The sequence below is a fragment of the Neodiprion fabricii genome, chromosome 2 (genome assembly GCF_021155785.1).
Source record: "Neodiprion fabricii isolate iyNeoFabr1 chromosome 2, iyNeoFabr1.1, whole genome shotgun sequence".
Lineage (NCBI taxonomy): Eukaryota > Metazoa > Arthropoda > Insecta > Hymenoptera > Diprionidae > Neodiprion > Neodiprion fabricii.
This window is the reverse complement of record NC_060240.1, coordinates 23,620,746-23,635,142: the sequence shown is the minus strand read 5'-3', so window position 1 is coordinate 23,635,142 and position 14,397 is coordinate 23,620,746. Positions and strand designations below refer to the sequence as shown.

At 34.2% G+C, this 14,397-nt stretch overlaps 1 protein-coding gene across 2 annotated transcripts in view; it reads left to right on the top strand.

Moving 5' to 3' along the window:
• Positions 1-13,385, top strand: part of LOC124175832 (ornithine decarboxylase-like) — a 37,347-nt gene extending 23,962 nt beyond the window's left edge. Inside the window, exons 6-9 of one of the 2 annotated variants that reach the window (XM_046556416.1) lie at positions 1,433-1,772; positions 3,629-3,843; positions 4,579-4,787; positions 11,834-13,385. In XM_046556416.1, the coding sequence (XP_046412372.1) occupies positions 1,433-1,772; positions 3,629-3,843; positions 4,579-4,787; positions 11,834-12,050 (981 nt within the window). In that variant the 3' untranslated portion in view covers positions 12,051-13,385. Of the gene's footprint in view, positions 1-1,432; positions 1,773-3,628; positions 3,844-4,578; positions 4,788-8,775; positions 8,794-11,833 lie in introns of those variants that run through there. The other variant, XM_046556417.1, reaches the window with a different exon arrangement.
• The last annotated feature ends 1,012 nt before the right edge of the window (positions 13,386-14,397 follow it).

The following is a 14,397-nucleotide window of genomic DNA, read 5'->3' as shown; positions in this document are numbered from 1 at the left end:
GGTAAGCAAAAGCAAAAAAATTTATAAAAAAAGGAAATTTGAAAAACCAAAAATAGCGGGCTACTCGATGAACCATAGGCCACGTTGCATGCTTACTGTTTAGTGTTCATACCACCCTCGTAATACTTCAAAATGGATTTTCTCAATAACTTCTGGCCATCTGGCCGATTGGCTTTGGGGAATTATTTTCCGAATCCTGACGCTTCAATAAATATAAGTATGAAAAATTACAAAAATTTCACTGGTGTATCATCACCTTTTTAGATTACATATAGCAGAACTCCTATATGAGGGATTCACCGTCAACTCGGCCACTTTTTTTTCGACCATCTCAGATCTGCCCCATAATTGGTTACATCAAAGTACTACTAAAAGGTACTCTATGCGAATTTTTTCAGATTTTTTAATTCATTATTTGAGAAATTGCCGTTTTTTTTCAAATGAATATATCTCGGAAACTTGAAGTAACTGAAAAAAATGACTCTACATAAAAAAATTAATTTGTGTGGCTTCATTTTTTTTTACCCTAAAACCTCGATCTGTGCCGCTCTGGCGATTTTTTGGCGATATTGTCACACATATTGGAAAACTCTGTAATTTTTTCAGTAAAAAGAAAGGGTCCTTTTTGAATAAAAAAAATAATTTCTTCCTTTTTTGGTAAAAAATCAGCGTTACCGGAACGTTAAAAATTTTTTCAAAAATTCCTCTCGAAAGCTAACAAAAAACTACAACTTTTATGTAGTCATTTTTTTTCAGTTACTTCAAGTTTCCGAGATATATTCATTAAAAAAAAAAAAAACGGCAATTTCTCAAATAATGAATTAAAAAATCTGAAAAAATTCGCATAGAGTACCTTTTAGTAGTACTTTGATATAACCAATTATGGGGCAGATCTGAGATGGTCGAAAAACAAGTGGCCGAGTTGACGGAGAATCCCTCATATGTATATTCGAACGATTTAAATTCGACTTGCCCTACTTTGAATGGGAAGTTGCTTCACCTACTCTTTTCAATGCCCTTACTTTACTGCGCAATACGTAGAGTGAATATATTGGAGTTCTACTGTAGTAAGAATTGCAGCTAATCAATTTATAGTGATTAAAATAACTCACAGTTATAAAGAAATAAAATTAAATTTTACTAACACAACTTTCTCAAAAACGATATTACAAACAACTGAAAAATGATAGCCTTAATATAAAACAATTCCTTCTAAGGCACTCATTTATCTACAGAATCACTTCGTTTCATCAGTAAGGATGTTAATCCATTCATTTTTACCATCACTGGCACGGTTAATATTACTGGAGATTTTTTAACCGTTTTCCTCCTTTTCTAAGTTTTGATTCAATTCTGTTGATCCTTAAGTTAACATACTGCCAGTGATCATCAAAATTAAATACAAGCTAATTTTTGTCCTTAATGTGAATAGGTGGTGATTCGTATCCGCTGCGATGCTGAAGTTGCACAATGCCTGTTAGGTATGAAATTTGGCTGCGATCCAACTCACGAAGCTCCAAAGCTTCTTCATATCGCCCGCATGCTGGGACTGAATGTGGTGGGAATCAGCTTTCATGTGGGATCCGGTTGTCAAGATCCTCCTGTTTTCCAGAGAGCCATACGTCACGCCAGGGTTCTCTTCAATTTGGCTTTGGATCTTGGCTTCAAGCCGTATTTACTTGATCTTGGAGGTGGTTATCCAGGAGCCACAGGAACTTCCATCGACAAAATTGCTGAAGTCATAAATGAGGCATTAGTGGAATGCTTCCCAAGTAAGAAATCTTTGCTATCGATGGTTTACTATTTTTGAAGATGCTAAAAAAATCCTCCATGCTATCGGTGTAGGAACTAAGTATCTGATATATGATTAGTCTAACTATTCAAAATATTGTCGTCAGATAAGTGGATTAAACGTTGAACTCTGTTTAATCTCTTTAAGGATGTATGCGACGTACAGTCAACAAAAACGTGAACGAGTCGAGCTTTGAAAAGTATCACTAAAGTTAATCCAGTTAAATCTGACTAAACAAACTACCATGAGTATCGGGAAAAATTTTCAAACACTTAATTTTAAGGTTAAACACCTCATTACTTTAACAACGTCAGAGAAGTTGCATTATCCTACCATTTGTCATTGGAAAATCCGTATTGTTTGGCCAATTCTGATGAAGAATAGCTTTTATAATTTGTAAATAATTTCGCTGCAGATTATCTGACAATGAGCTTTATTTTGAATGAAAATAGCTAATGTCTTTCTGCTGAATCATAGGTTCATCATATGTAAATCATAAATATTGTATATTCTGGATTCTTATAGCGAACGAACTCCAAAAAAATCGGTCTCAAAAAATTTCTTATTACAGTGACATCCCGTTCATATGTTTCTCACTTGTAGTTTTTTTCGTTTTGTTCGTTAAATTCACGTGGACCTGGTAGTTTCTGCCTATAGACCAGGCAAAAAATATTTATTTGTACGTTACTTGTCGGTAGCCCCTTTTTCTATTTACTCAAATGTTATAAACACAGTTGATGTTTTAATCAAGATTAATGTTTTAATCAAGATTAATGTGTCATGTGCCTGCTATTACATTTTACAATCAACAAAAATATGTGAGCTAAAATGCATCGTAAACGCAAGAGTCGAAATCTCATAGTTTGCGGACAGAGTGGACTAATAGCGAGACGTGTCATATTTATATTATTGAATCCAATGAATGGCCATAGCTGGGTAAACATACCAAAAGTGCCCCTGCTCGGAATGGATTCTGCAAGTGCCCTTCAACTACCATGTCAGTAACGTCAATTTTGAGATAAAATTTTCTTCCTACATTATTAATCTTTATACCGCGAAACTGATTAAATATATTCTCTACGTGTGATTAGAACTTTGTATAGATGATATATCAGATATAGGCACAACATTTTAGGACTTTTTAAGGAGATTAAAGCTCATCAAATCACGGTGGTCTAAAAGTAAAAAATGTGGAAGAAATGTGGAACATGGTAATAACTAATGAATACAGATTTTATACAGTCGATAATTCAAGTTACAGCTCATATCCTTCTATTTGTATATTATTCGGTATCCTTATATATTATTCGATATTAGTCAATTTCGCTACACATGCAATAACGAAATGATATTATGAAGCTTTTTTGAATCATAAATTGAGAATAAATATTAAATTGGGAAAAAATTGACTCTAATGATGTCAGTTATATGTCATAATTGCCATCCCTTTCGAAAAATGTATAAACGAAATTCCAGTGTAATTCATTTACAAATGATATCAAATGCGAATAGTAATGGCTCGTGGCCATTTAAGCATGATTTACTCATAATATTTTCTTTAAAAAATTGTGAATTGTGAAATATCTTACACATTTCCATGTCCTTAATATTGATAGTTACAAGGTGTTTACAGTTGAATTTTAGTATTTCAATATTGTTTTTCTGGATTACAGAATTTTTTTTAATCAGATTTAACTTGATTCGCTTCACTTTCACCCTTGCATTTTTCTTTTATCATGTTTCGCCTTACACTTCATAAATCCTTATCTCTATCATCAATCTAAGCAGATGATTTATTAAATTCATAATTCAATTTCGACTAATTTATCATTGCAGCTGAAGATGTCCACGTCATCGCTGAACCTGGTCGCTTCTACGTGGCTTCTGCTTTTACTCTGGCAACAAGTATCCATAGCAAGCGATATGTGCGCCAAGATCCAACATCACCAAATACCGTCACACATGTAATGTATTACATCAATGATGGGGTTTACGGTTCTTTCAACTGCCTTCTGTACGATCATCAACGTGTCACTCCTCTTCCACTCAAGGTTGTTACTGTTAAATTATTTAAATAATTCTTTGTTTTATTTCGACACTCAAAATACCCACATTAATTTTCAAGACAATTGAGATAAAATACAGTAAGCTCGAAATGTAAATGATTGCAAGAAAAAGATGATGGATGGTAAAAAAACTTGAAAGTATTATAAATGCATAACTATTCTGCAATCTAAGAATGAAAAGTGATATTTTCGATGTATTTGCAAAAAGTAACAGAATTGTCCAAAAGCTTTTAAATTCTCAGTAAATTTTGATGTCACACTTCGTTGGGCAAAATTTATAGTGCACCATTTCTAGATAACGAACCGAAATAACATTATGCGATTTGATGATTGTCCGCGAAATATAGTGTAATTACTGAGTATTTGTAGACATATTTGTCGAAAAAAATTCTCGTTATTGTCGGAACTTGATGAAACTGCTCTTACTTTGATAATGAGATTACATTTCCAAAAAAGTTCACTATGGTAATACAAGTTCTTTACCTTTTCTCTATTTTCTGATATCCGCATTTAAGGTATGTAAGACTACTGTGAATTTTTAAGGAAGCCAACTTGTGGCTCTCACAATAACTGCCAACCTAGCTGAATTGGCAAAAAGCATCTAGTCATTTTTAGCAACATGTCAAAGTCTGTTTTATCAAATACTCACAGTACATCGTCAGTATTTACGATAAAGAATAAATGGGGAAAAGTGTCTAAACAAATTTTATTTTATAACAGAAAGCCTGCGGAAAGATGATTCAGTCAAGTATTTGGGGACCAACATGTGATGGCCTTGACCAAGTTGTTGAAAATGTTTTACTGCAAGATATGGATCTGGGAGAATGGATCATTTTCGAAAATATGGGTGCATATACTTTGCCTGTCGCATCTCAGTTTAATGGATTTCCTGTGCCTAAGGTCCATGTTGTTGCAGATGAAAGCGTTTGGTAAGTTTTTTACTTCAAGCAGCAGATTATTAAATGGAGTACTTCACAGTGTCGGTCAACTTGTTTAGACTATTTTTAACGTTTCGGTCGGACCCAATAATCTCAAGTAACCTAGACTTGAGGTCAAATGTTATACCAACACACATCAGCTTAATACTTAATACATGACTGGAGGGTTAACCTATAAATTATCCCATATTGGGAATAAAATCAAGTTCATTGATTATTACGAATAGTGTGATAGCTGTTAGATGATACAATTGATGTTTGGATCAATAACTTTAGATTTATATTATATGTGGATAAACAAAAAAAATTATCCCATCAAACTGCTAACTTCATTATTGTGTAGTACCCTGAAGATGGTCGACTAGGTCTGGGTAATACATCAAAAATAAAACTCGTTTATCGGAGTTGACCATTACCGATGAAGTACTTTATTCAATTCTACCTGATCATGAACTTAAAATCGTCAAGAGAATATTTCTAAACTAATTTACAGCTACACTGTGCTCGTTGTTGACAAAACTGTGCAGTTTGCTCATAAGGGATACGTTAACTTTAATTCCGTATAGAATTGGGCGTAAACAATGAAAACTGAGAAATCAAAAAATATCAAATAGCATTAGAAGAAGAAGTATACAGCAAGATAATGTTTCTATAATAGATTAAATGTGCTGTCAAACGGCATTGAAGATCTCACATTTTGCAATTTGGTAGCTAAAGCATCTATGGAGTTGCATCATTTATGAATGAAGTCGTTAGTAGATTTAAAAAGTCACATATTCATCTCATACTCAATTTCTTGTCCCAGTTTGGTCTGAATCAGCAAAGTTATTTTGATATGGAAAATTTCCAAGTTTTCCAAGTATCCAAGTTTTGGCCATGCAAAATTTCATACACTGATCAGACATCATAGGAATGTATAACATGTAACGGCCATACTCACCATATGGGAAACTAAAGGAAATATGAGCGCTAGCAAACGCCTGCAATGTGCAACACAATAAACTCTCAAGGAAATAACTGAAAGTGTATAAAGTTAAGCAAACGTACAACCTATTTAAGAAAAGGTAATATAGGAAGTTGGAATGTTGTTGGGTGCCGTAATGGCCAAGAGACGATGTTCAAGAATGAAGACAATTTCAATCACAAACGAAAAGAAGATGATCAGCTGCTCTCAGCAGTTAACCTTGATCTTGCAGGATGCTCAGCAGGTTGGGGGTGATGAATGAAATAAAATACGTAGATAAAGTAGGGAATTTTTGGAAGGTAGGTAAGACACGTCTCGAATATGCTATCTTTTTGTATACAACTTCTATCAGCCGATAATATAAAACACAATTGAGTCCCCTTGGCACGTCGTGGAAGGTGACAGGAAGAGTGGAGAGAAGGAAAAGTATATTGTTATAATCAAACGAAAATACATCAAATTTACCTTGTATATCTCAAACAAGAGAATGAGAATAATTTACGTCTACAATAAAATAATAATTTCCGTTACGAATCTTTGAAAGAGACGTGTTATGGGTGACTATAAATGACAAACGAGCAACTACAACACGAAATGAAACCTCCGTATTAAATAATTATTCGGAAACAATTTACTATTACTACTATTAAATCGAATATTTACTTAAAATATAGACTAGACAATAATCGAGACGTTAAACAGCGACAAGAGGGAATTATATCAAATATAAATAGCTGACAGGGAACGCTGCGCAAAAATTAAAGTGATGATCATCTGTGAGCAACACGGATTCACGTATCAACAATTTATCTGCGAAGGCATTAAACTAACATTTCTCAATGACAGTTCACAAATATATGGTATGAATGCTAGATGTGGGCGAAATAATAAAAAGACGCTACTCATACTACAAATACATGCATTGTAACACACGTACAGAGGGCAGGGATGATACAGACGATAATACAATAACAATGAAAATACAAGACATTATTTTATACCCGAAAGAAGAAGAGATGAAACTCTTAACATAATCTAATGAACACACGAAAACTGAGAGAAAAACAACCGGTCGAGAGTCCGACAATGGTGGCTTCGACTGGTGGCGTCTTATTCTAACAGGACAATTTCACTGAGCTAATCTTAAAGATAATAACTCGGTGAGTCAGCGATAACGAAAGCCTACTTACAAATGAATGGTGTTAATAATCTGTACGGCAAAATAAACAAATACAGGGATTAAGATAATGTAAAGAGACAATTAAGATAAAGAGAAGATGCACGTCAGGTCGTACTGTTAGCAGGGCGAGTAGTGACGCTATCATGGCGTTCTTTTCATTTTTTCGAAAGCGTCGACAAAACATGGAATAGACGACAGTTTGAAGGATGGTGTAAGGAGTAAGTTGTGCTTGATAGAGGACCAATTTTCATACAAGGTCGCGCATTCCACCAGTTGACGTCACAGCAAGTCATAGTAAGCCTACAGCGCATGCGTACGTACAAATTACAACATAACCCAACTATTACTTCGATAAACGTATAAACATACATGGTGAGTCACGCATCGCCTTGACGCGCATCGTTTCACGAATTCAATCAAATGTTAAACTGTTCGGTTAAGGGCTGTAAGAATCGTGGTAGGACCTGCAGAGGTAAAAGTATTCACATTTCCGCCATGCGTGAATGGAAGAATTCAGTCAATGTTTCATGTGTAACATTTTAATCTACCTTGAATCTTTCAATAGTTTTAAATTGACCGCCTGTTGTGACGTCAACTGGTGGAATGTTTCTATTGGTTCATCTGAAAAGCTGCGCTGTAGCACACCTTACTCCTTACACCATGGTCTGAAGATGCCCTTGTTGAGAGGACTCAAGGAGATGCTCACCGATAGGTGTCCCGGCAGCGCTCGCGATGCTCAGCTGTTTCTCCGGGTCTCTGTCATGATTTGAGAGGCAATGAACCGTCAGCTTGAGCAGGGTCAAGCAAGAGTACTTCCAGGCAATGTCGATAGTTGGGGCAGTTATTAGCCCACCAAAGAAGAGTTTGCGCCCGCTCTCGGTAGATGGGACTGCAATGCGGAACTACGGGCCTCCGCAGTTTGATACTTCGATGGTAGATTTTGCCAAGAGTAGTAGAATCGGTTTGAATGTGACCCGATGTCACGGCGGCTTGACCCAGTTTGGTTCGTCCCATCAGCTGGTTGACATAGTCTTGGTGATTGACAGTATTGATAATGGTTCTGAAGATATTCCAGAACTGATGTAACAGAGACCCAGATACTCCGGCTGAGGCATTGAAGCATCTGCCAAGGGTGATAATGGGAAGTTATAGCGTGCTCGTGTTCAGAGATGATTATGGCCAGTTAGGTATTGGCAGCATCCTTCTGGCAGTATGGCCTTGTCCTGGTGACTGTCTCGGTTGTCGGTAACGGCATTACAAGGGATCACAAGTCCGGGACATGGGGACAGATATTTACAAACAAAAGGGATATGAAAATATTCTAGGTAATTTTATTTTCGACCATATCGTCTGCCGGGACTGCTCATTGCTACCATTTATTATGACAAATAAGTTGGATGTGGCGGTCCATAACATGCGTTATAAACGCAATGTTATAAGCAATAACGATAAAGGGTACAGTAAAGGCCATAGGACGATAAGCACAGTGAATCGGCTCAAGAACGATCATCATTTGAGGGTATATCGGTACTAATAAGATACGTTGATTCTGAAAGCTTCAGATCTTTATCTACTTTGGTTTTTGAATAAATCGAAAAAAACAGAAAATCAAAAAAAAAAAAAAATTCTCAAAAACGGCTTGACCGATTTAAATGAAATTTGGTCACATCATATAGCTATATAAAGCCTATGATCGGGAAAAATAACAACTCATAATCTTCATAATAACCATTTGAAATAGGCGATTTTTCTTGAAATTATTTTTTTTTTCTCTAGGATGACGTTTTCGTACAATTTTGAAACTAATTTTTTTTTTTGTACCTTTTTTGTTGTAGAATAACCTCTCAAATCCACAAATCTATCGAAAAGGTACGCCATATTGAGAATAATAAAAAATCGATTTTTTAAATGTAAATACCGATTTATTTGAATGTTTTTACCCTTGAAACAACAGAAACGAAGCTTATCCGATCACTTTATAAGTGCAGATAACATAAAATATTCAAAACAATAATATGGAAATAATTTTTTTTTTTTTTTATCGAAGTACTTTAATATTCAAAAATCAATTATAAACTATGCTTTTGCATACTTATAATGAAACTACACCTTAGAGGATATAAGTGTTCCCTCTCAATTATCAGTTCGTTTGGCAACCATAAGATGGCGCTCTTATTTAATGTTGGTAACACCACTATTTTATCACCAACGAAAAACCATCAAACCTGTGGCTTCAAATTGTTCACTAGTTGATAGCATGCAGTTAGATAGCTAACGTAATAAATATTAATTGTTGAAATTAAAAATGAGTTTTGTTCGTACTTTTGTCTTGATTTAATAATTAATATAATTCAATGATTTTTTCTGTGAATGAAAGTATGTCTGCGTCTAAAAGTAATAATTCGAAGTATTGCATTTGTTCAGAATTCATAAAAAAAATATCGGGCACTTTGGAGTCACAAGTGCACGGTCAAAGATAGTCGAAAACGTTTTTGTATCTTCATCGGATTGTATGTTTTGGAGTGCTCGATATTTTTTTTAATGAATTTTGAACAAATATATCACTTCGAATTATGACTTTTAGACGCAGAGATATTTTCAGTCACATGAAAAAATCGTTGAATAATATTAATTATTATATATTAGAATATAAAATGTATACATGTCATCTACACACTAATACTCTATAATGGTGCTCCGAAGAGACGAAATTCTTAACACATGAAAATACAAGCACACGAAAACAAATTCGAACTTACAGGTGATGAGAGAAATTAAAAACAACAGAGTCAGGGTGGCTAGGTGGTCTAGTGGAGTAAGCCTCCGGACAAGCATCTCTAGACGCTAGGTTCGACTCCTGGCTTCGTCATTAATTTTTCGAAACCGTTCGTTTTTACATTAAAAAAATGGATTTTTCATTATTCTCAATATGGCGTACCTTTTCGATCGATTTGTGGATTTGACAAGAGGAATGCCAAGGTTGGGAAATGAAGTTTGAGGCAGGGCGGTGCGTGGATGCAGTATTACCCCATACTGTTACAATCCCCAAGCCATAGGGCTAGATGGCCAGCCATTTACGAGAAAAACGCTCCAAAAGTTTCGTTCCTACCGTATGTACCCGAAAGTATTCGCTGGTAACCAAGCGGCCCATTGGCCGAGGTGGTAATTGGCAAGCGTAGCACGCCGAAGGTTCCGTGTTCGAACCCTCTGTTCCTGATTCATTTTTGTTCTTTTTTTATACTTTCTTTCTTCAAATTATTGTTTATTTGACTTATCAATAAGTCAATTTATTAAAATCATAATTATATAATAAATATTTAAAAAAAACAAGTTTTCAATTTGAACTTCATTGTATAGTTATTTTTCAATAAAGAAAAGTAAATGGATACGTTGAAAGCACGAAGCAAGAATTTTTTTTTAAATATTTATTATATAATTATGATTATAATAAATTAACTTATTGATAAGTCAAATAAACAATAATTTGAAGAAAGAAAGTATAAAAAAAGGAAAAAAAAAATCAAGAACGCAGGGTTCGAACACGGAACCTTGGGCGTGCTACGCTTGCCAGCTACCACCTCGGCCACCGGGCCGCTTGATTAACAGCGAATACTTTCGGGTACATACGGTACGAATGATACTTTTAGAGCGTTTTTCTCGTAAATGGCTGGCCATCTAGCCCTATGGCTTGGGCATTAACACTATGGGGCAGTACTGCAACCACGCACCACCCCACCCCAAACTTCATTTCTCAACCTTGGCGTCCCCCTTGTGAGAGGTTATTCTACAACAAAAAAGGTATAAAAAAAAATTATTTTCAAAATTGTACGAAAGCGTTATCATAGAGAAAAAAAATAATTTCGAGAAAAATCACCTGTTTCAAATAGTTATTATGAAGATTATGAGTTGTTATTTTTCCCGATTTATAGCCTTTATATAGCTCTATGATGTGACCAAATTTCATTTAACTCGGTCAAGCCGTTTTTGAGAAAAAAATTTGTTTCTGATTTTGTTTTTTTCGATTTATTCAAAAACCAAAGTAGATAAAGATCTGAAGCTTGCAGAATCAACGTATCTTATTAGTACCAACATACCCTCAAATGATGATCCAGATATCCTTCTTGAGCCGATTCACTATGCTTATCGTCCTATAGCCTTTAGACGAAAATTTCATGAAAATTAAGAGTAAATCGTACACTGATTAAAAATTGTTCATCCAAATTTCAATCATTTTCCTTTTGTAATTGAAGATGACACTAAAATTGAGCAAGTCTCACAGCACATTGTTAGTAGATTTGTAAGTTTTCAAACAGAATTTATCCAAGTCACCCAAATCATTCGTTTGGAATTTAAAAGCTTGGAGTGAATGATTTTCTGAACTGAATCCATTTAGTAGTTTCGTAAAAATTTTCTCTATTTACTTCTTATCCTTCTAATAATAGTGGAGTATGAGGTGCGAAACAAATATAAAGTGCCCTAAAGATACTCTGAAATTATCAAAAAGATTTTCAAGTTGCCGCACCGAGACCTGAATACTTCAGGCCAGGTAATTTCTCTTTCATTGACACTGAGTTTTCAATTTACGGAAATATTAAGGAGGTATCCACTCCTGAAGTCAAATGTACACTGTAAAATAAAACTTGCTGTCAAGTCATTTAAGTTAATTAAAGTTGCTCGAACTCTTGTAAAGTCAGTTGCAGTTATAAAGCCATTTTAGGTCTTGAAGTTCGAAGTCAGGTGTGAACTATATCCATGTTTTAGAATGGTCACCCCCCAGGAAATGCTGATCTTTACAGCATCGATTCCGATCACTTACAGAGCTTACACGCGATATTGCACGCTATCACTTGTTTAACGGTTTCTTAATTGACAATATTGTCTTCTTTTGTTTAGGCTCCTGCTTAAGGATGCGTTTCCTCTCACCGAAGATCATTTTGTTATTGGCAACACACCGGCTACTTTGCGACTTGGTCTTGATATTGGTGGCACAAATATGGATACCTGGAACAATTCTGGGATCGACTTGGCTCCACCAGAAATGTTGGCTGCATCCCCTGTTGCTACAGCTTCCTTCTTATACGATTACGTCGACGTCGATAGAATTGATTAAAAAAAAATAAGAAAAGTAATTCCAACCTAAAGACTCGTTAAATACTGCTCGATGCTTTATACAAAACAATGGCGTGTTCAACTGGTTATCGAGTGTCTATTGCATCGCCATATACACGAAGCCAATGCAATGGTTTTCGTGGTCTCATGTATTTACTTGTAAACACAACTTATTCCATAACTAAAAACTTTCACAATCAATTTTGTACCAATTATAGACAAGGGATTGACAAATTGACGTGAACGATATTTATTTATTTATTTTTTTATTCAAGTAAAGTTCATACAGCTAATTTAATTGAGCATCAGCAGCGTGGATCAATTACAAGCTAAATTACTTGGGTCTCTTTGCTATTTTGAAATTCCTTAATTTAGTGCTTTCAAACGAGTCTTTAAATAATGATTCCAGGTAGAGTGTTGGGTCTTTCAAGTGCAATAGGCAGGCAAGTGTGATCAGCAAAAACATTACTAATGTATTGACAATATAATTTTATGAGAACTTATCACGGATCAAAATGACAATTCCTAATGCTGAATGTCCTAATATTGAAGTGTGTCTGTAAGTCATTTTTAAAATTCCTTGGGTATTTGGCTGTTTTAAAAATTGAAATTAATGACTTATATGAAAATTTCGTAGATATTTCGGATATTCTGGTTCCACTTGAAATAAGCAGATAAAAAGTCTACCTTCTAGCTTATGATTAAATAGTAATGTACAATTATTAGCAAGCATTTAATTAGAATCTCTGATAGATTTTAGTTTTGAATGTGAACCGGAAAGCACTCGCATTGAGACCATATATTATGTATTGCCCGATCTAATTTCAATTGTGCCACTCCCTCATTTGTTTCTAAATTAAAAAAAACGAAAATTTTGATTCCAATATGAAAGTAAAATAATAACACTAGAAGATAAAAATCACGTGTATTTTAAATGGAAAACTTTGCGTCGTTACAGTGGATGGTAAAAATCAAGTTAGAACATTTACGTTCGGCTGAAAATTATTGTTTTTTCATTTAGAAAGAGGTGAGGGAGCGACAGAATTTAAATTCCAACATCGGGTAAATAAGAACAACCCTAAAATATACAACGGTAAATTTGCCTGCTCCGGCTTTATATCAGAATTATGTCCAGTGTCAAAATCTCTCATTCTTGAAAATACATCTCTTACATTTCTTAAAGATGACACAAGAATTCAAAAATGATTTATGATTAATATTATAGCGTATTAATATGATTATATTCATTTATTATCACCTTGAGCCGGCCGGTTGAGGCTTGAATACATTTAAAAAAGCTCATTAGCTAATGAAAATACTGAGAGTAGCAACTGGAGAAAAAAATCTTTCATAAAGTTCACAATTTACGTTGGAACAGGACAAACAGATATTTCGCAATAAATTGAAATCTCATCATTTCGGACAACCTTTCATACAACAGTGATATTTTCATTTCAGCCAAGAAATCTTACCAGTCTGACAAAGCAGCATTATGGTTACTTCTGTGATCTGAAATATGAAATCGATGTTCTCAATGTGAAAGTAATCAATTACATTTATATGTATTAAATGATGTTCATTCTTTGTTGCACTTATAATTTTTAACATTGCTTGGGAATCTGCTTTCATTTTTTTTTTTTCAATACTTTTCATGTTTGTTCTATATTTGATGTGTACTCTTAGTGTAATTGTATCGTGTAACAATACTGTGGCTCAATGTAAAACCGCCAAGGTATAATATATGACGCATAGTCACTTTTGCACATATATATGTAGCTATCAACAATTTTTTTACGATTTTTTTATCGTTATTTTTTTTGTAATTGGGCTTTGCGTAGTTCTATGACCAAATTTATTATTATGCACAGAAGGAGCGAAATGTTAAAACACATACTGAAGATATTGGATAAAAAAATTGATGTCATTCAGAATACAATTGCTGCTTATACAGTAGCTTACTTAAGAAAAGATAATCTGTAGGAAAGCTAGTTATCTGAGGCATTGAGGCAGCTGTCACAGAAAGCAAAAAGATAATGAAGTTTTAATTAATTACTATTCTAATTGTATTATATTTAGTACATGATCAATGTCGTTATTATTATGATTATTATTATTATTATTATTGTTATTTAGTAACATGCAACCAGAGTTTAAATGAATAAAACAACTTTGAATGAACCGAGGGATTACCTAACAGTTAATTATTTCACGACTTCTCAGCTATAAAAATGGTACAAAAAAAATTCATTTAATCATAATATTTTAATATCCATGACATGTCTCAATCATCTACGGAGTATTGTATGTTTAAAATATTTTAAAAACAGGATATTGCAACTAATCAAAAT